General features: G+C 49.7%; 1 protein-coding gene across 1 annotated transcript in view; it reads right to left on the bottom strand.

Annotated features, from left to right (window-relative positions):
* LOC144938519 (uncharacterized) overlaps positions 1-23,148 on the bottom strand; it is a 97,437-nt gene that overhangs the window by 40,037 nt on the left and 34,252 nt on the right. The window contains exon 8 of the mRNA XM_078866410.1: positions 20,803-20,856. Within this exon, the coding sequence (XP_078722536.1) occupies positions 20,803-20,856 (54 nt within the window). The remainder of the gene's footprint in view (positions 1-20,802; positions 20,857-23,148) is intronic.

The following is a 23,148-nucleotide window of genomic DNA, read 5'->3' as shown; positions in this document are numbered from 1 at the left end:
CCTAATAAATTAACTTGAACTTGAAATTAAAGTGGAGCACCCGTTGCACATCACTGACTCTTAGGGAACCGACACGAGAGTGCGACCCGGTCACCAGTGGCAGCGGCTGGGCGCGAACAAACCAAGCAACAACGAAAGAATGATCGGGGCACCCGAGCGGCTCAAGGGGCCACAGCTTTGCGAAGACGACAAAGCGATGCACAGAACGGTCGGAGCGCCGACTTCCAAGAAAGCCACGTTGGCCTACAGTTATCCCGTCGTCCAGGCCGCATCAATACCCCCCTCGGTTCCGTCATCTCGCTCGCGTTTAATTACAAATTGAAAATGGGTTCCCCTAAAGATAATTTTGGCAGCAACCATCACCGCCGCCGCCACTGCCCCGCCGTCTAACGTAGCTCTTCCGTTGTTGCATCGGCGCAGTCTCCGATGTGTGAGGATTCGAGGTGGCTTTGCGTGGTGACGAATTCGTTTTCTCGCCCCGCTGAAATCGCGGTCTGTCTCATTCTGACAGAGGGCCATCTGATTATCGTCGCCCACGTAAAAAAAAAGACGAGCCGTCGGTAGCTGATGATGTGCATCTCCAAATGACTCCATCAAAAAGCTGAACCAAAGTAGCTACTTCAATAAATAAAACATGGGAATGGTTATGGGTTGAGTTTTTTTATCCTTCTTTTTTATCTTCTGGAAGGTCACATAATGATTTGCAGATTCTGGCAACTGAATAACATTTTTATTTATTTATGGCATTTTATATATATACACACAATTTTTTTATGCACAGCACCGCACGAGGATCGCAAAACAAAAAAATGCTACTGCTGCAGAGATGCATGCTGCGTGCACGTCACTAGGATTTGGCGATGGTTTTCATTAAGACCTCCCCCCCCCCCAAGAGGCACGAAACACACACGAACACACACACACAAACGAACACATACACACACGAACACACACACACATACACGAACACACACACAAACAAAGATCTCATTACGCACGGAAAGATTTTTTTTTTAATTTTTTGCGCACAAGCATTCATAAAAAAAAGTCGAAACGACCAACAGAAAATTCTGTCCGACGCGAGACCTTTTAAGACGCTCCTTGAGGTGCACGTGTTTACCCACGTGATTTATAGTTTTGTGTAAAGTCTGCCCTTATTTATTTATTTCCACGCTCACTTATGCGTCCACAGGGGTTACTAACTGCCCTGGTGCAATGGTTTACGGCACTGGACTTACAATCCAGTTTCATTTCCCGGCGCGGCATTTGAAGCAATTATTGAATCCCACCTCGCCCACCGCCTTTATCTAAACTACGAATGTTTAGGCCCACTGAGCTATGTAGCTCTTTTACACAAGAGACCTGCACACTAATGATAGCTCAACGAAGTGGCTTATCAATGCTCTGAACGTGTGTTGTTGATTCTAACTTTGGGGGAAAAAACCGGAGGACCCGGAGAAAAATCCAAGCGGCCACGGTGGAGAGAGACACGCAAACTCCCAATATACAGCAGCAGCCGTCAGGGTCGGGATCAAACCCACGACCTCCTGCATACCAGGCGAGGGAGTTAACATCTCCTAGCCACCGTGATGGTGATGAGAGAGAGACACACACACACAAACTCCAAATATACAGCAGCAGGCGTCAGGGTCGGGATCAAACCCACGACCTCCTGCACACCAGGCGAGGGAGTTAACATCTCGCCAACGCCTCTGTTCCCCCGGTGGCGTGAATGGGTTCACCACGGTTAGTGGAACGCAGGCCGCGTGTCGCGCGGTACGTTGTGGGTGCTCCCAACTCTTCCAAGGCGTCTGGCAAGCATGGAAGAGGAGGCCACAATAAATATAACCCTTCAGAGGCTCTTCCACCAGCAGTGGCTTGAGCAGAAACTTGCAGGGCTGCGCCTTTAATTTATATTTGTCCGTGGTGTATAGGGGACGATGGGAGGCTTCTTTTTCCAGTTCCCCACCCCGGCCCCCCATCCCCCAGCCCCCCCCCCCCCCGCGCCATCCCCCCTTTCTGGAGTCAATTTATTTTGGCTGACGTGGAGTTGGCTGAAAGTGCCGTGCGATTGTTGCTGTTCAAAAAACATAAACCCAAGTGACAGAAACTGAGTTTATAGATGACCCTAAACCCATCGTGGAGGTAACGGAAGGGGCTGGGTATTAAATGCTATCGATAATACGTAGCACATTTAGGCTCAAGGACGAACGAAAATAATGTCTTCGTTTCAGAGCACGGTACATGTGACAGGGGTGGTGAGCCCCAGGTTTCCGAGCGTGGTTAAGCATCAGCCGGTGAGTGACATCTCGACGGGACGAGGGTTCCGGCAATCGACCCACACCGCTGGCCAGCGCGGTGAAGTCCGGCCAAAAAACAAAGCCCGGCAAATGACACAGCATAGGGGAGGCCTTCATCCAGCAGTGCATTCACAAAGGGCTGACAAAAACCCATTATTGTTATTATTTACAAGCACTGGGTTGCTGAACGATAATCGGTAACCGTTTACCGAGCAGGTTACCGGTTCTGAAAGTCAGGAACCTGTAACTGATTCCAAAGCAACTTCGGTAACGAACACAACTGAATGGAATGTACAAACCCACACGGTGGCCGAAATCACCACGTGGTCAGTTAAAAGGCAAAAGCGCAGCCCCTGCAATCGCTCGCGCCACCGCTGGTGGAAGGGCGCCTCCGTTAGTGGGGGCTCTGGAAGTGGAATTTGGGTTTGCTCTTCAACGCACATCCAGGGAGATGGGTTGGAGCATCCACGCGAGACGCGACCTGCCGCCGATCGATTCAACTGCGGTGTTTATTACCGCTGGGCTAGGTGGACAGAGGCAGGGGTGGTGGTGGTGGAGGTGGTGGGGGTGGTGCAGGTGGTGGTGGGGGGGGGGTGGTGGAGGTGGTGGAGATGGTGGTGGAGATGGTGGTGGGGGTGGTGGTGGTGGAAGTGGTGGAGGTGGTGGTGGAGGTGGTGGTGGTGGAAGTGGTGGAGGTGGTGGTGGAGGTGGAAGTGGTGGGGGTGGTGGTGGAGGTGGTGGAAGTAGTGGAGGTGGTGGTGGGGGTGGTGGTGGTGGAAGTGGTGGAGGTGGTGGTGGTGGAAGTGGTGGGGGTGGTGGTGGAAGTGGTGGTGGTGGAAGTAGTGGAGGTGGTGGTGGAGGTGGTGGTGGTGGAAGTGGTGGAGATGTTGGTGGAGGTGGTGGAGGTGGTGGTGGAGGTGGTGGTAGAGGTGATGGTGGAAGTGGTGGAGATGGTGGTGGAGGTGGTGGAGATGGTGGTGGAGATGGTGGTGGAGATGGTGGTGGAGATGGTGGTGGTGGTGGAGAGCGCAAGTCCAGGCACCCCAGCGTTACAACGTAGTAGCAATTCGCTTCAATCCTTAGTTTACAATGTAAAAAAAAGCTAACGTGTTGTGTTCATTACTCTGCGTATTGCTAAATGCGTGGCAAGACTGGGCAGCCGTGGTTTTTTTTGCTGTTGTTAACATACGCTTAACGGTTAGGCACAATTTGTTTTACCTTACGTAACAAAGCAGATGATGAAGGTGCAAGATTTAAGTCCTCCAATTATTACCTCCTGTCACCTGGAGCTCGATATGGCTCCCTCTGGAGTGTATATTTTGGCACTACACTTCAAAGCTATGAGGCTACGGTATGTAAACAAAACACTGTGTAAATATACAAAAATAAATTTCGATTTAAAGCTTTCGTGACTGCAGGGATTCATCTCCTTGGTTCTTTCGGTAAAGTCACGTAGAATGGAAATAATAAAATAATAAAAATTTAACATAATAAAATCATTCTCACGACGTTTCGGCCACAACGCAAGCAGCCGTCCTCAGGTGAATAACAAAAATATACAATCGAAACTAACCAATGTGGAAAATATTAGTAAATTTGATGTGATAACGTCGCTGTGAGTTATTCAAGTCGAACAGCAATGCAGACGCCGCTGCTCTGAATTAGGCTGCCGTTGGACACACATCTGTCCGTCGCCTGATGAAGCTGGTTGTAATTACCGGCGAAACGTCGTACTCCGATTATCAATGTTGTGGATTTGCTCTCCAACACACCGGTTAGTGCTGTACCAGTCACGAATTGGCACGTTCTGTTTTACGAAACCTTACTAATTGGCTGCGTCGGGCGATGGCGGGTTTAACGACACATTTATATTTTTTACGCGATCTAACACAAAAAAAGCACCGATAGTATGGATCGTACAACGTTTTGCACCTCCATGGGTTTCTTAAACAAAGCGCAGTGTTGTGTTGCATCTCGTTCAATGCAAAATGGCCCTAAATCGGCGAAGTAAGACCGTAACCCACACATCACATTCCCACATTCCCACATTTGAAAGCGTCTCTCCCCATAAAACGGAACATTTTCACATCTTCGCGTTCACAGATGCCCTACTACGCTGACCATTGCTCGATTGTGTGCTCTGCGTGCGTGTGTGTTTTTTTTGTTCTGCCACAGTTAATTGTTGTCACATGGAGTGACCGTACGAAAAGCGGGGAGGAGACAACTGCAGAGCTGAACGGGGAACTTTAAAGCGCGTCTCCGAGTGAGCGCCGCCGAAACGCGGGGAAAAGCTAAACAAGAATGAGGCAGGAAGTGAATAACTCACAACTTCAGAAGCAACACTGGCAATCTCTGACAGTGGAATGTTATTTTTTATTTTTTTAAACGGTGGAACGGACTCTGCCGAGGAGACCCACGAGGTCAAAACATTGTCCCGATAGTGTTAGCTTAAACATACTGGACAAATGCTGCCGGGTTAATATTGTGCATGGAAAGGCGAGATGTCGCTTTGGTCTGAATTGAGCTACGCTACAGAACCTCCTTCTGCGTGTATGCAGGAATCGGAGGGGATTAGTTGAGTTACTTAGTTGTCTTCTTGGTTCTTTCGGTAAAGTCACGTAGAAGGAAAATAATAAAATAGTCAAAATAAAACATAATAAAATAATTCTCACAAATAATTCTCACGACGGTTCGTGAGAATTATTTCATTATGTTTAATTTTTATTATTTCATTATTTTCCTTTTCGTGACTTTACCGAAAGAACCAAGAAGATGAATCCCTGCAGTCACGAAAGCTTTAAACCGGGATTTACTTAGTTGTCTTTAATTATTGCAACACGACGCGAGCACGGCACCATTACGCCGAACGCGAACGGGCGGAGAAACACCGAAACTCCGCGAGCTTGGACCACGAAATCGGCGCGGCGGGACTGTTAGGATGGAGGCGAAGTCCGCACTTCGCTGCTCCGCCCAAGCGGGGATCACGTGCGGCGACGTGGAGATTTATACTCGGTGATGTTGGCTACTGGGGTAGCGATGGGACAAGTGCTATGAGTCCAGCAACTGGAGTGCGATTATTCCTGGCCGCGGCTAACACCAGTGGCGAGTGACATCCGCACGGACTGTGTGCCCCCCCCCCCCAATCCCTTCACAACGCGGGGAAGTACGGTCAGATAACCCCGCCCCGTCCACCACACGGGATGGAGACATATTCATCCAGCTGTGGATGGACAAAGTTGTGCACGTCACTATCATTATTTTGCATTTCGCACTTTAAGATGTTTTTTTAAATCATGTTTTTGTTTTTTGTTGTTGCGGTTGCACCCGATTCAAGAGCCGAATGGCTCACAGGGCTATACCTAATACATGAAACTTGAAACTTGAAACCGTGCGGAGCCAACCGTTGACACAATACGTCGAGTTTGTTTCGTCGGACGAGAACCGACTTGCGCAGAGCGCGACATCACACCCAAGATGCCACTCGCGAGAAAAACGCCGCCTCGAGCACTCTCGTTTGTAAAACAACAACTACAACAACGACAACAACAGCAACAACGGAAACAACGGCGGCGTTGCTGCAAAATGAGACCGACTCTGCGGAGTGGAACGAGACTGCGAGCGAAGCGCTTCCAACGGGGGGAATAACGGACCGAGGTGGTGGACACCCGGCAGGCCCACTGGACACGGTTGCGAGGGGGTCCGTTCCTGAGTGACTCCTTTGCGCCGGTTAAAACATGAATATTAAATTGAAAAAAAGGGCCGCTCTCGGCAGAAGTCCAGTGATGACGGCGAAGTAAAGAACAGCGTTCTCCCGGCACCGCGGGGAGCTCTCGAAAACATCCCGCTAGAGAGGAGTTGGCCTACTCTTCCACGCTCCGCAATCTCGCAAGTGGTGGGGAGTGCCCACACTTCACCTCCATCGCAGGTGACCTGCCGATGGACTAACTGCGGTGTTGGCATGGGTGGGGGGAGAGAGGGGATGGGGGTTCAGGATCTCGGACCAGGTTGGCTCAACCCATCACCTCACGGCAGATGATAAAATAAGTACCACTTTGTGGGTTCGTCAATACTGTTTGTGTCCTATGGATGGACTCTTTCCACACCGTAGGAATGTGGAATTTCCACCAAAGACTCTAAATGGGGGGGGGGGAGGGGGGGTGACCACCACCTCATTACTCATTTGAGCAGGAAATCGCTTTGATTTTCTTTTTAGTTTTGCCGAGGCTAATAGCATAAGCCCTTCATGCCTAAGTTATAAATCAAAAGCAAAGCCACCCACCTTGGCTTTTTTGTGGAATGCAGATTCATCCGGCGCCGTTCACGACTTCTCGCGGAGTTGGCCGTGCGCGCTGTGCCAGGGACCGGTGGCGGAACGACGCCCCGACCCAAATGTGTAGTTAGGTGTTGCCGAGGTCGGCATCAGTTGTACATTCCCTCGAGACTGTGGCGCTTAAATACGGGCCCCCTTCTCGTTGATTTTTGCAAGTTAGTACCTCCCCCCCCCCACCACACTCACCCATATATGTAAATAAAGGCATTGCCGTTGATAAATGGACGCAAATTATACGAGTGTCGAATTTAAAGCAACACGGAAAATTAACGCTCAAAAACACTTGCGACTCTGTTACCCACTCTATAAATACGTGTTATCCCATTACAGCGGCGGCGTATTCGCACCGTAAATTCCACGTTTGAATAACGACCCAAATTTATTAAATTTTTCTGTTCCAGCATTTTGGTTTCGCGTTATAAAAGAAAACATTTCAATGAATGGGCTTCTTGGGGGGGGGGGGGGGGGTGGAGGAATGGGGTCGGAGCGGTGGCGCAGCCCGCCGGCTGGAACGATGTCAGAATCAATTGTGGCCCTCCACCTCACTCGCCAAACGAAGAGTCGAAAACGCGCGAGAGAGAAAGAGACAGAGAGAGAGAGCGAGAGCTCGTCCGCGGGAGGAGACGGAGTGGCGAATTCGGTGAACGTCCACGGCGCTGGGCGGATTGTTACACCACAGGATCGCGGGGCGTGACGGCGGCTTGTGGGAGAGACGTCGCTCCAGCGGTGGACTTGAGCATGGCTGAAGCTGATCGTGAACGCATTATACATATTTAAAACAACTACATGGAGTAAATATATATTAGGAGGCTTTGCAAGGTTCCGCGATATTCGCCCCACAAGAAGCAAGATCACACGTGCTCCTTTGTGCGTACGTACGGAGGGTTGAACTTATTTCGCACCTACACCTGTCAACGCATACCGTTTACGCGTATTCTCGTACAGGGAAATTGAGTTTTCAGGTCCATTCGGCGTACAGCCGTTTCAATACGGGCAAAACACAATTGTCTATTTGTTTGTGTCTCTCCCTTGTGATGGGACTTTGTAGGATGAACGTTGAGATTTATAATGGGCACGGGGTGACCAATAAGATCTGAATTAGTCTGTAATAAGGTAGGGCACTGATAAGGGGTTGACATGTATGCGCAGCGTACGTAGCCAACCGTGTTAATCGGAGGTGCAGTGGAAGGACGAACTACAACTACAACAACAACAACCTACCCACGACGTTACGCAACGCGCACGCGTGCACAGGTGGGCATGGAGGAATACCATCCATCAGCACTCGTACCAGTCCTCTCTTTCACCAACGCGCACTGACCAGCGCGGTGAAGTATGGTCAGACAACCCCCACGGCCGACACAGCAATGGGGCCTCATAAAAAAAATATTAATAATAACGATGATTGATTGATTTAGCATTATTATGCAATCCAGCAAGATAAATGAGTAGTGATATTATGACCAGCGGAATATAAAATAAACCAGTTTTATCCATAATATTAAGTACCGGGAATAATTCCGCCACTTGATTTTTACGACAAGTCACCCACAATTCATGTATATGTTACGACAGCCATGACGAGGCTTGCTGGAAGATTCCAGCAACGGCTTCTCCGAGCCCAGAAGCGCCAGCGGCTGCTACCCCACATTGGTTTCCAGGGAGTCAAATCTGCCCTCATTAAATTCTTCAAAGAACAGCCCGGGCAGCGAGAGCTCTTGAAGCCGCGCGAGGCGCGAAGGTTGGCAGGGCAGAGTGGGTTGCTGTGACACGTTGCTACGCCAGTGAGACAACCATTCAACCCACGTGGGCACGGGAGGGGTGGTGGTGGTGGTGACAGGCACGTGACAGTCGGTGCTGGACCGCGCTGATGACGCGCCCGTCGATGTGACAGCTCTCGCGAGACGTCGCCGACGATTATTCTGCTGTTACTTTTTTGGCAACTCACAGCTGGGGCGAGTGACAACCCCCCCACCCAGTCCGTGTTGAACCGTCGGCGTTGTGTGACCGCGCCCTGCGCGCACGTCGGGGGTGGAAGCGGTGGCGGAACGTCGAGCGCTACGCTGCTGCTGCTGCTACGAACCCCGGCGAACAACACAGATTACACACACACATTACACATCACACACACACATCACACACACACACATCACACACACACACATTACACACCACACACACATACATCACACACACACATTACACACACACACCACACACACACATCACACACACACACCGCACACACATTACACACACACACATCACACACACATTACACACACACGCATTACACACACACAGACACATCACACATTACACACACACATCACACACATTACATACACACATTACACACACACATCACACGCACACTAATTACACACACACACTAATTACACACACGCATCACACACACGCATCACACACACCACACACACATCACACACATTACACATACACACATTATACACACACATCACACACACACATCACACGGCGAACGCCAGCGACGATTTATCTGAACCGGTCCTGGGCCTCCCCTAAGTCGACTCAGCCTCAAATGAGTACCCGGTGCGGTGTGTAGTAAACATCGCCACTGGGGTGACAAAGGCGGGCGGGCGTGGCGCTGGCCACCCACACATGTGTGTGCCGTGCCAGCCTTGATAGGTGCTCGCTAACCACTTTTCCCAAAAGTGCTATATTGGGGATCTTTGTCTTTATAGTACATTGTATACAAACTCGTAGTTGTGCCTTGTTGTGTAACATCATCGGTGGCGGTATATATGCACGTGAGAAGAACTCTATTCGTCTGTCTCCACGATGAAGGTAAATACTTTACGCTGGTCCCTCCCTGTGTGTGCAGCTGTCGCTCGCCGCCACTGACTTTAGCCGCGTTCAGGAGTCGAACTCAAGAATGCGCAGGTAGGGAGTGCGGCGCCCTAACCACTGCGCCACCACTCAACCGCAAGATGCGAACGCAACACGTGACTAACTCACGGCGCGTTTGGAGGAGCCAGACGACAATGTCGATAAACGACATTGATAACGCGCACTTTCTATCGACTTATTTGCGCTGTACATCACAAATAAGTAAATAGATACAAAGAGAGTTGGCCAAGGGAATGACAAAACGAAGGAGTTTCAGGAGATAATTGAGAGAACCGAAAGCGAGAGAGAGAATGGACGCGTCTCGAACCGCAGCACCGCCTGCTCCAAATCACGAACGACACTGGGCAAGGCGCTGCCCTACCAGAGGGCAGCAGCAGCACAATACTGGGCAAGGGGTGGTGGTGGTGGGTGATGGTGGTGGTGAGTGGTGGGTGGTGGGGTGTGGGTGGTGGGTGTGGGTGGTGGTGGTGGGTGATGGTGGTGGTGAGTGGTGACTGGGCAAGGGGTGGTGGTGGTGGGTGGTGGTGGTGGGTGGTGGGGTGTGGGTGGTGGGTGTGGGTGGTGGGTGATGGTGCTGGTGAGTGGTGGTGGTGGTGGTAGGTGGTGGTGGGTGGTTGTGGTGGATGGTGGTGGTGGATGGTGGTGGTGGATGGTGGTGGTGGGTGGTGATGGTGGGTGGTGGTGGTGGGTGGGTGGTGGTGGGTGGTGATGGTGGGTGGTGGTGGGTGGGTGGTGGGTGGTGGTGGTGGGTGGAGGTGGTGGTGGGTGGTGGTGGGTGGTTGTGGTGGATGGTGGTGGTGGATGGTGGTGGTGGGTGGTGGTGGGTGGTGATGGTGGGTGGTGGTGGGTGGGTGGTGGGTGATGGTGGTGGTGGGTGGAGGTGGTGGTGGGTGGTGGTGGGTGGTTGTGGTGGATGGTGGTGGTGGATGGTGGTGGTGGGTGGTGGTGAGTGGTGGTGGTGGGTGGTGGGGTGTGGGTGGTGGGTGTGGGTGGTGGGTGATGGTGGTGAGTGATGGTGGTGAGTGGTGGTGGTGGTGGGTGGTGGTGGTGGTGGGTGGTGGTGGGTGGTTGTGGTGGATTGTGGTGGTGGATGGTGGTGGTGGGTGGTGGTGGGTGGTGGTGGTGGGTGGTGGTGGTGGGTGGTGGTGGGTGGGTGGTGGGTGGTGGTGACGCGGTTTGAACAGAGCCCTGGGCGGCTGCGTTTGGCTGGGGCGATGGCACGGAGTGAGTGAGTGAGAGAGTGAGTGAGAAAGTGAGTGAGAGAGTGAGTGAGAGAGTGAGTGAGAGAGTGAATGAGTGAGTGATGGAGAGAGAGGAAAGTAACTTTGGGGTTGCTTTAGCAAAAGGGAAAAAGAGTTCGTGAAAAAAGCATGGTGTGGCATGGCGTATGTGGGTGTGTGAGGGAGCTCCTGAGGCCATGGGAAGGCGATCGCGGCCCGGGCCGGTCCTGAACATGGACCACGTCATCAAACTTATTGTATGCCCCACGCGTGTGTGGAATGTGTGTGTGTAATGTGTGTGTGTGATGCGTGTGTGTGATGCGATTGTGTGATGTGTGTGTGTTATGTGTGTGTAATGTGTGTGTGTGATGCGTGTGTGTGATGTGTGTGTGTGATGCGTGTGTGTGATGTGTGTGTGTGATGTGTGTGTGTAATGTGTGTGTGTGATGCGTGTGTGTGATGTGTGTGTGTGATGCGTGTGTGTGATGTGTGTGTGTGATGTGTGTGTGTGATGTGTGTGTGTGATGTGTGTGTGTGATGCGTGTGTGTAATGTGTGTGTGCGATGCGTGTGTGTGATGTGTGTGTGTGATGTGTGTGTGATGTGTGTGTGTGATGTGTGTGTGTGATGCGTGTGTGTAATGTGTGTGTGTGATGCGTGTGTGTGATGCGTGTGTGTGATGCGTGTGTGTGATGTGTGTGTGTGATGTGTGTGTGTGATGTGTGTGTGTAATGTGTGTGTGTGATGCGTGTGTGTGATGTGTGTGTGTGATGCGTGTGTGTGATGTGTGTGTGTGATGTGTGTGTGTGATGTGTGTGTGTAATGTGTGTGTGTGATGTGTGTGTGTGATGTGTGTGTGTAATGTGTGTGTGTGATGCGTGTGTGTGATGCGTGTGTGTGATGCGTGTGTGTAATGTGTGTGTGTGATGCGTATGTGTGATGTGTGTGTGTGATGCGTGTGTGTAATGTGTGTGTGTGATGCGTATGTGTGATGTGTGTGTGTGATGCGTGTGTGTGATGTGTGTGTGTGATGTGTGTGTGTGATGCGTGTGTGTAATGTGTGTGTGTGATGCGTGTGTGTGATGCGTGTGTGTAATGTGTGTGTGTGATGCGTGTGTGTGATGCGTATGTGTGATGTGTGTGTGTGATGCGTGTGTGTAATGTGTGTGTGTGATGCGTATGTGTGATGCGTGTGTGTGATGCGTATGTGTGATGCGTGTGTGTGATGCGTGTGTGTGATGCGTGTGTGTAATGTGTGTGTGTGATGCGTGTGTGTGATGCGTGTGTGTGATGCGTGTGTGTGATGCGTGTGTGTGATGCGTATGTGTAATGTGTGTGTGTGATGCGTATGTGTGATGTGTGTGTGTGATGCGTGTGTGTGATGTGTGTGTGTGATGTGTGTGTGTGATGCGTGTGTGTAATGTGTGTGTGTGATGTGTGTGTGTGATGCGTGTGTAATGTGTGTGTGTGATGCGTGTGTGTGATGTGTGTGTGTGATGTGTGTGTGTGTGATGTGATTGTGTGATGTTATTGTGTGATGTGATTGTGTGATGTGTGTGTGTAATGTGTGTGTGTGATGTGTTTGTGTGATGCGTGTGTGTGTGGTGTGTGTGTGTGTGATGTGATTGTGTGATGCGTGTGTGTGATGTGTCTGTGTGATGCGTGTGTGTAATGTGTGTGTGTAATGTGTGTGTAATGTGTGCGTGTGATGTGTTTGTGTGATGTGTGTGTGTGATGTGTGTGTAATGTGTGTGATGTCTGTGTGATGTGTGTGTGATGTGTGTGTGTAATGCGTGTGTAATGTGTGGGTGTGTAATGTGTGTGTAATGTGTGTGATGTCTGTGTGATGTGTGTGTGTATAATGTGTGTATAATGTGTGTGTGATGTGTGTGTGTAATGTGTGTGTGTGATGTGTGTGTGTGATGTGTTTGTGTGATGCGTGTGTGTGTGGTGTGTGTGTGATGTGATTGTGTGATGCGTGTGTGTGATGTGTCTGTGTGATGCGTGTGTGTAATGTGTGTGTGTAATGTGTGTGTAATGTGTGTGTGTGATGTGTTTGTGTGATGTGTGTGTAATGTGTGTGTGTGATGCGTGTGTGTGTGGTGTGTGTGTGTGTGATGTGATTGTGTGATGCGTGTGTGTGATGTGTCTGTGTGATGCGTGTGTGTAATGTGTGTGTGTAATGTGTGCGTGTGATGTGTTTGTGTGATGTGTGTGTGTGATGTGTGTGTAATGTGTGTGATGTCTGTGTGATGTGTGTGTGATGTCTGTGTGATGTCTGTGTGATGTGTGTGTGTATAATGTGTGTATAATGTGTGTGTGATGTGTGTGTGTAATGTGTGTGTGCAAATTGCGCGGAGCGGTAGTGTAGCGGTTAACGCCCTGCGCTACAAACCTGGCGACCCGAATTCGATTTCCCGCTCACGGCCAACATCAGTGACGATTATCTGAAACCGGTCCTGGGCCCCCCCTAGGTCGACTCAGCCTCAAATTAGTACCTTGTACGGTGTGTAAAACATCGTCACTAGGGAGACAAAGGCGGTCGGGCGTGGTGTTGGCCACCCACCCCCTCGCGTGCCGTGCCGGCCTTCATAGGTGCTCGCTAACAGCACTTGCCCCAACAAGTCTGTTAAGGCTACACGGGGGATATTTGTCTTTGTGTTTATACAAAAGTGCGTTTCAATTCGTAGAACATTGCTCGTGTTGAGGCGCACTGCCTGTGTGGGTGTACCGTGTGCGTGTACACGTGTGTGCGTGTACACGTGTGTGCGTGTACACGTGTGTGTGTGTGTACACGTGTGTGTGTGTGTGCACGTGTGCGTGTGTACACGTGTGTGCGTGTACACGTGTGTGTGTACACGTGTGTGTGTACACGTGTGTGTGTGTACACGTGTGTGTGTGTACACGTGTGTGTGTACACGTTTGTGTGTGTACACGTGTGTGTGTGTACACGTGTGTGTGTGTACACGTGTGTGTGTGTACACGTGTGTGTGTGTACACGTGTGTGTGTGTACACGTGTGTGTGTACACGTGTGTGTGTGTGTACACGTGTGTGTGCGTGTACACGTGTGTGCGTGTACACGTGTGTGTGTGTACACGTGTGTGCGTGTACACGTGTGTGTGTGTACACGTGTGTGTGTGTACACGTGTGTGTGTGTGTACACGTGTGTGCGTGTACACGTGTGTGTGTGTACACGTGTGTGTGTGTACGTGTGTGTGTGTACACGTGTGTGTGTGTACACGTGTGTGTGTGTACACGTGTGTGTGTGTACACGTGTGTGTGTACACGTGTGTGTGTACACGTGTGTGCGTGTACACGTGTGTGTGTGTACACGTGTGTGTGTGTACACGTGTGTGTGTGTACACGTGTGTGTGTGTACACGTGTGTGTGTACACGTGTGTGTGTGTACACGTGTGTGTGTGTACGTGTGTGTGTGTACACGTGTGTGTGTGTACACGTGTGTGTGTGTACACGTGTGTGTGTGTACACGTGTGTGTGTACACGTGTGTGTGTGTACACGTGTGTGTGTGTACACGTGTGTGTGTGTACACGTGTGTGTGTGTACACGTGTGTGCGTGTACACGTGTGTGCGTGTACACGTGTGTGCGTGTACACGTGTGTGTGTACACGTTTGTGTGTGTACACGTGTGTGTGTACACGCCTGGCCATCTGAGAGGTGGCCACATTGGCAGTTCAGTACAACAACAACAACAACTACATGATTATAAATCTCCGCGTGTGATTATGAACGGTACCCCCATGGAGTGCGCCCGTTGAGTCTATTTATTTGTACTTTCTCTCTATTTTGCTCCGCGTGAAGCCAAAGCACTCAATAGTTGGTTTGGCAACAACGTCTCGGATTCAGCAGGGAAGTTTTCCCTGCTGCAAGAGAGTCTTGAGATGATAATTGGTTTTTTACCCTTCTATCTGGCAACAAAACTGACACATTTTGTTGCCAGATAGAAGGGTAAAAAAAACAATTATCATATTTCTTTTATTGGCAAATGAGGTTCCAATGGTGTAGAGTCTTGAGACTCGGCGTGGCTCGTCCGGGCAAATGTCCGACGTTTCGTTGCACGTGCTGAGCGGAGCTTGTTCAGGAACTGGAGTTTCAGTTCCTGAAGTTTAAGCTCCTTATCCGGGGATGAGTTTCAGTTCGCGTAGCTGTCAAACCCGACGGTTTACCCCGTATTCTTCTGCAGGGAAATTGAGTTTTCAGGTTCATACGGAGCACACAGCCGTTTCAATACGGGCACAAAAATGTATCTGTGTTTCTCCCTTGTGATGGGACTTTGTAGGATGAACGTTGAGATTTTCAGAGGCACGTGGTGACCACTAAGATCTGAATTGGTGGGTAATAACGTAGGGCGCTGATAAGGAGTTGACAGCCATGCGTTCAAATATATATCGACGACCACGGAGAATTGAAGGTTCAGCTCCTTTGCTTTTGAAGTGTCCGATTAAAGTCTGCGAGCTGACGGGCACAACGCCTACGCCAACAAATGGTTTACGTTGTTTGCTGTTGTTGTTGATAACAAAACAAAACCCACCAACACGAGTGCTGGGCGCGTTAGCGACACTCTGCAACGCGCATCGATGTATATATATATATTTTTTTACAAAACAAAGCGCTTGAGTTACGAGCGAAGGGGAAACAAAATATAAACATTAAACCCATAAAACAACGCAAACAAGTTGCGAGCCGCGGGGGTGTCCCGGATCCCTCCCGGCCAACCCAGACAGCCCCAACATCGCCCCCACTTCTCGAGGAGTCGAGCTGGTGGGGGGACATCAATCACGAGGGAGCGCTCGGCTCGGGAAGACGTGGCAGCATCCCCACCACCAGCACCACCTGCACCACCAGCTCGGCGAAGCATACTGAGAGTCGCAGTTGAAGCAGACTGACAATCGAGATGAGGCAGACTTACAGTCGAGGTGAAGCAGACGGACCGCCAGGAGAAGGCGGTACAGCAAAGTGCAGACTGATATCGTCTTCCCCTGCTGTATGGGATATAGTGTTGCCCCCTCGCACGTGCGGTTTGTCTCGGGGTGCTCCGGGTTCCTCCCACACGTAAAGGCTCATCATTGATCGACCGACAACACCTTCATATACAGAGGACTGCAGAGCTTTGATGCGGTGGGGTTGGGGGGGAGAGAATGTGGTTCCTCCTCTCGTCTCCAAGTCAGTCTCTTAGAGAGCGGCGGCGAGTTAAAGATCAAACTCACTATATTCTCGGTTCTTTCGGTAAAGTCACGTAAAAGGGAAATAAAAAAAGAATAAAATAATAAAGCAATACATTAAATAATATAAATATAAAACAATAAAAACAATTTATATTTATTTTATCTTATTATTTCCCTATATAAAATATAAAGCAATATTTTTTTATATTTATATTATTTTAATATTTCCCTTCTACGTGACTTTACCAAAATAACCAAGAATATATATCCCTGCAGTCACGAAAGCTTTAAATCAAAAAATCAAACTCATTGTTATCTTTGTTTGACTTGTCTATTTAAACGTCGCTGCGAGGGGGGGGGGCCCGTGGTGTGGGCGGAAATAAATCGCCGTGGGGGGGGGGGGGCGAGGGGGGTGATGGTGGATCGAGTGGCTGCCTCCCAACGCCACCACTCGTCCAAGCCCAGCGTGTTCCCGGGCACCGCTTGCGAGGCCGACTCCAATCGCTTCAGCCCGCACCACCGTCGAGGCACGGGTTGGCCATGTGCGCTGTCGCGACACGAAGCTCAAACGCACGTCCGTACGCGCGTGTGCAAGCGCTGAGCCCAGCACCCTTGGCTCGGAGACACTTGCAAAGCGCACCCCCCCCCCCCCCCCCAGTTGCTTACCGTGCCAAATTTGTTTTGTTAATTTTTTTTGCGAGAGTTCGATGTACTTTGTGCATTTGCACACAATCTTCGCGGTGGATAAGCGGGGGGAAGGGTGCGGGGCGGAAAGCGTCGTCTTAAAAGACACGGTGAGATGAATTTCTGAGATTCGAAGTGAAAACTGCTGAGACGGACGGCAGTGATTCTAGATTTGAAGCTTTCGTGACTGCAATGATTCATACTCTGGGCCCGCCCACGGTACGTAACGTGACAGATTCCTGTTGATTTAACTTGGCCCTCAGCCCGCCAAGTAAATTTTTTTTTCTTCTTATTCTGCATGCCTTCATTTACTTGAGTTTTGTTTGCTTTCGCACGGAGCCCGCAGCGTTCGAAACAAAAGCAATCGAACTAGATTCGAAGCTTTCGTGACTGCGGGAATTACTCTTTGGTTCTTTCGGTAAAGTCACGGAGAACGAAATTAAATTAAACAATAATAGAATTCGACGTTTCGATTGCAACACGATGCAACCATCATCAATCGGGCTCCGTTTTCTTTTCGCGATGGCCGGGAATCCACGCAACGCCTCTCGCGGACCGCGCTGCCGTGTTCGACGCGCAGAAATCAACGCGAATCTCTTTTGAAAATGCGTTTGGAATGTTGGCCCAATTCCCCATTGGCGAGGCCCAAAAAAAAATAAACCCCAACACACTCAAATAATGGGATTCGCCCAAATGTCCCGCAATGTAGCAGGGCCCTTCCAACGAAGAGTCGTGACACTCGTTGAGGCTTTTGTAGGTGAATAAAAGGTAAATAAAAGACACTTTCAATAATAGAAAGGTCTTTTGAGTTAGAACGCGTATGTATAAATGTGTCGTAACCCTCTACCACCCGACACAGCCAGTAAGGTTTGTCACGCAAAGACACAACGCACCAATTAGTTTACTAATTCAGCCCACCAGTGTGTTGGATAATAAATCCACAACATTTACCATTTGAGTAGTACGATGTGTCGCTGGTAATTACATCCAACTAACTGGCGCGTTTTCTTTACGTGACAAACATTACTGGATGTGTCGGGTGGTGGAGGGTTACGACACATTTATACTTACGCGATCTAACCCAAAAGACATTTCTATTATGAATAATCTTTGTCGCGAAAGCCGACGTGTTAAAAATACACTTTTATATCTTCAAAACACGTGATCGGATTGAAGGGAGGAGGTCGGGGGGTAACGGGAAGTCCAGACACACAGACGCAGAGCTTCATGGGCAGCCTGACAGACACACAAAGACTACAAAGGGGCCGACGGACTGACGGACAGGTGACCACACGGACACACGGACTGACGGACACGTGACCACACGGATGACGGACACGTGACCACACGGACAGCTGCCCAGTGATCGAGTCGAAAGAGGTCCGCTGCCGATCAGCCATCTGACCACCAAAGCGCAAACAACGCCCGCTAGCGTATGCACGTGCAGTGAGGTGGGATTTTTTGTTGTTCATTCCGTCAGCTCGCACACGAACTGTGTGCCCTTACGGAACGGGATGTATGTATCCACTTAACCTTTCCGTCGGAAACAAAAACTCGCACTTTCATGAAGCCCCCCCCCCATCACTCGAGGCAGAGACGCAGACAAAATGCACCTGAGCCCGAGGCGTGAACGCGGCCTCCCTTCCCGATGGCTCTGCGAGGGTGGGGGATCGACATTTGAGAAACCGCCAAATTCTAATTCATTACTCGCAACGAAACAAAAAAACCCGTCAGAAAATCAAGCTTCGAGCTCGTGCCTCTGAATTGGCAGTGTGAGCCGTGGGGTTTTTTTTTTATAATTCCATGGACTGCGTGTTTGTTTTTATTACATTCCCATTGTGCTGTCCGCATTGTGTCATGAGAAAATAAAACTTCCACCAGGAAATCTCACGTGTGAATTGTTTCACCGATTTGCTACACGCACGACGATCCCGTGACGCCAGCTGCCCGGCTATTTTACACGCGAGATCCGTGGTGCTGCGTGGACACGTCAAGAACAACAAGATCATTGATATTCTTGATTCTTTCAGTAAAGTCACGTAGAAGGGTATTAATACAATAATAAAAATATAAAACAATTATTTCCCTTCTACGTGACTTTACCGAAAGAACCAAGAATATGAATCCCTGCAGTCACGAAAGCTTTAAATCAAAGATCATTGATGTCGCAGATAATAAGTACAGGGCCTGCACAACGAACAAACGGAGGTTTGAGCGTTGCCCATTTTGCACCACACGAAGTGTTAGTGACTATCTCCGGAAGAGGCGACATCCCAGGACTACCACTGATTCCAACATCCACATGTCCCTTGCCCACTCTGGCTGGCCCACGTTGTATAAGCCCTGCGCCTTCGATTAGCGCGGTTGGCTACGTACGATGCGAAAGAAGTTCAACATACGTGCATGCATACAAAGAGCGCATGTTGTTGGTCCCGCCCGTGAAATCAAACCACAAAGCGTTTCACCCTCTCTAACGCGCCCCGGGGAAGCAGGCGAATCGAGAGACAACGTCAAATCCGCACGCAACGGGCGCCATGATGTGCAATCCCATCCGCCAACTCTCCGCACGCTTGAGAAGCCGGCTTTGGGTCACCGGCCAGAGAGAGACACCCGCGTTGCCGACCCAGGCTCTCAGAGCGTCGGATTTCAGAGCCGCACTCGGCCACAAACAAGAGAGCCGGCAGATCGTGATTTTTCACAGCCGCTGTAAACGTCCGCGTGGTTACGATCATGGCGATGAGCCACTTCGTCGATGGCCAGGTCGCTTCTGGAAGAATAAAAAATTAACCCGTAAAAACAAAGTTTTTCACTATAAATCCTTTATATGCGTGGTGGCTAGAGTCCTCTCGTCCTCTGGCTTGAGATGGCTGCCACCTATGGGTCAGATGATTGCCTGCCACCATTAAGCAATTGGTAATTAAATATAATTTATTTTTTCCTTAAAAGTGTAAAATTTTGGAAAAATGTTTTCACGAAAATAAATTGTCACGCACAACGAGTCTGTGTGCAAAATGTCAGCTCGATTGGATCACGGGAAGTGGGTTAAAAAACGACCGAAAGATTTGCACGGTCGTAAGCGCGCAAGCAAGTGAACTTAATATAAAGGATTTAAAAAGAGAGCTACGTGGCTTCAGTAGAGCCTTGCCTGGTAAACAAACAAAAAAAACCCAATGTTTTAAAAGAGAACACGGCGAGGGGGGCGATGGGACGTCGCTTGAACGGACCACGTTTGAGAGACTCAACTCTGCGCGATAACCGGTAACCAGACCTCGGTGCAAATGAATTCGTGTCGTCACTTGAACACAAACGCCAAACCCTGAATGGGTAGCGAGTAAGTAAGAACATTTGTTATTGCGCACTCTTATGGGTCGAGTCCGTTATGGATGCGCATTGATCACAAGTTGAAGTGGGCTCTCTGAAACAACAACAACAACGACAACAACAACAACGACAACAGCAACAAAAACAGCAGCAGCAACGTTTTGAGTCTGTTTCAGAGCTGGCTCAGACTCAGGGATGGATCCCGAACATGAGCCGGTCGCGGTGTTCCAGCTCTTTGGGTCGGAGATGACGTATCTCCTCTGGCCGTATTGCGCGAAGGTTTACACGTGGGTAACAACAGCAGGTCGCCGCGAGCTCGTGAAACGTATGGCTGCTTTTATTGTTAAAATTGCTATATTAAGTGCTGATTATTCTTGGTGACGTTACCGAAAGAACCAATAATATGAATCCCTGCAGTCACGAAAGCTTTAAATCAAAATTTAAGTGCTGCTTGTTTATCAAGGAAAGCATCACACTCCGAGTCACGGTGACCCCTGTTCAGGAAGGGTCATGTCAAGTTTTTTTTTGCAGTCGAGGCACGACGATTTCAATGCACTGCATATTCCAAACGAGTAATTTTTTTGGGTGATTTTATAAAAGATTTTTCTAAATAAAATATGCACCCTGAAGCCGCCGCACAGTCAATGGCCTACTCTTTCGCTTACGACATCACGGGATCTCAGTGGACACTGTGAAGCAGGCGGTGCGCAGTATTCTCACGGTCGATACACAGACACACGTGCGCAGCGCAGCATTAACCAGGGTGGCCTGCGGGAATCGAACCGCGATCGCCTCGCCGCAAGCGGTGAACGCGCTACATCTGGGGGGCCAGTCGTGTTGCTCTTTGGTGACGCGGTGTGCGCGCACTTACCGGTCCTCCCCTCTCCCCATCCATCCCTGGAATTCCAGTCTTTCCAGGCTCACCCTGCAAACAAAGACAAAAGACAAAGACAAAGATCCCTCGTATAGCCTTAACAGACTGCTGGGGCAAGCGCTGTTAGCGGGAACCTATTAAGGCCGGCACGGCACACGAGGGGGTGGGTGGGCCAGCACCACGCACGACCGCTTTTTGTTTCCTCAGTGGCGATGTTTATTACACACCACACGAGGTACTCATTTGAGGCACAGGACCGGTTCAGATAATCGTCACCGGTGTTGGCCGTGAGTGGGAATCGAACTCGAGTCGCCGGGTTCATAGCGCAGCGCGCTAACCGCTGCACCACCGCTCCCCACTGCAAACAGAACACACACGCGGGTTCCCCCTGATGAGCTTGATAGAGAGTCGGCGCAAGTGGTCGTTAGGGGGCGCCTATTCAGGGCCAGCCCTTGCGCACAGGAGGGTTGGTGTTGCGAGACCCCCACAACTGGGTCGCCTTTGTCTCCCCAGTGCCGATGTTCGCAGCAGAGCACCAGGTGCTCGCTGAACAAATCAACAACAACAACGAGTAGCGCGTGCTGTGAAGACGGGTCATTGGCTGAAACGTCGTCAATTATAAAAAAAAAGTATCTCTCTTTGAAGTCAGTGTTGTTGTCAAGTGCGCTGAGATTGTTTTAGTTCGTTTGCTTTGTCAACCGTCATTGTGCAGCATCCCCACAGTAGTTCGTCACAGTCACTCACTTCAGGGCTGAGTGGCCCCTAGATGAGGCCCACGATGCAAGGATTCATCTTCTTGGTTCTTTCGGTAAAGTCACGTAGAAGGGAAATAATAAAATAATAAAATAAAACAGCCGTTCTCAAGGACGGCTGCTTGCGTTGTGGCCGAAACGTCGTGAGAATTATTTTATTATGTTTTATTTTTATTATTTTATAACTTTTATTATTTCATTATTTCCCTTCTACGTGACTTTACCGATAGAACCACGAAGAGGAATCCCTGCAGTCACGAAAGCAGCAAATCGTGATGCAAGGTTTATTCAGAAACCCGCCCACCCCGTGAGAAATCTCTTTTAGTGGTGGGCGGAGCTGCTGCTCCTCCTGCCAGATGTCAAAGCGACGCGCACCTTCGTGGCCTCGTGACAACAAACGCCAACGGGGCGTTTTGAAAAACGTTCAGGACGAAGGAAACGTGAACACGGCGATCGCTGATTATAGGAGGAAGAGATGCCGCTGTCCCATTAGCCGCCACGGTGGCGAGATGTTAACTCCCTCGCCTGGTATGCAGGAGGTTGTGGCTTCGATCGAGACCCTGACAACACCTGTATATGTGGAGTTTGCTTGCTCTCTCCGTGGTCGCGTGGATATTTTTCCCTCCACGTCTAGAATCGTGCGTTTAGAGTATTCGGCTGTTATACATTTTCACGTGATAAGCCACTTCGTTGAGTTATCCTTTGCGATTGCCAGGCCGCTTCTGAAAAGGAGCTGCATTGCTCAGTGGGCCTTACTTGGTAAAATAAAACATCGTTTAGTAATAGTCACCATATTGGTGGGGGGGGGTGGCGACGATAATTTGAAATGAACCCAGAAATGCCTTTGTCTGTTTGTGAGAACCATTGTCTCAGCATCACGTAACAAGCCTTTAACAAGAAGACATTCATGAGATCAAAATGTCCCCTTGCTGTCAACTGGGATCGCATTAAACAAGACGGTCTGAATGAAATCTATTATCTATTTATCCAGACAACCGCCCAAAAATGACCGGGGGGGGGGGGGGGGATACGTTTTCCTAATCTTTTTTTGATAATGCTTGCATGGCATTAGCGAAGAAGGCTTTCAGTGTCATGCATCTGTTTCATACTCAGACCGTGTCTCAAAAAACGTCAAGGTCTCATTTTTCTTCAGTAGGCATTTTCTGAGCCAAATACGAAATAAAAAGTCTGCATTTCAGGACACAAAGCATGCACGCTTTATCCCCCCCCCCACCGAAAAAAAAACTTTACACATTCGTCGTTTTATATGAATGAGCCTAAAAAGTACACAGCTTTTGTGCGATTCGACGTTTTAAAAACTCTGACATTTTAATGAATAGGGGGCGTCTCAGTTTTACATGTTCCCATTTATTTTGCGGTGTGAATCATCGCGCGATGGGAAAAGTTATTTATTTGTTCACTTTTAAATGTAACCCCCCCCCCCCGGCTGCCCCCGCATTATACATATTTATTTATATATTTCCAAAAGTGTCGTTGTGCCCTTGGCTAAACATTTGAAAGAAAGGCAGCAAAGCATGAGGTTGGCATTGAACGCCATTGACACGGTGCAATTGCGCTCAAGGGATGCAAT

This window comes from Lampetra fluviatilis, chromosome 22, assembly GCF_964198595.1.
Source record: "Lampetra fluviatilis chromosome 22, kcLamFluv1.1, whole genome shotgun sequence".
In the NCBI taxonomy this organism is placed as follows: Eukaryota; Metazoa; Chordata; class Hyperoartia; order Petromyzontiformes; family Petromyzontidae; genus Lampetra; species Lampetra fluviatilis.
This window is presented reverse-complemented; position numbering and strand designations above follow the sequence as displayed.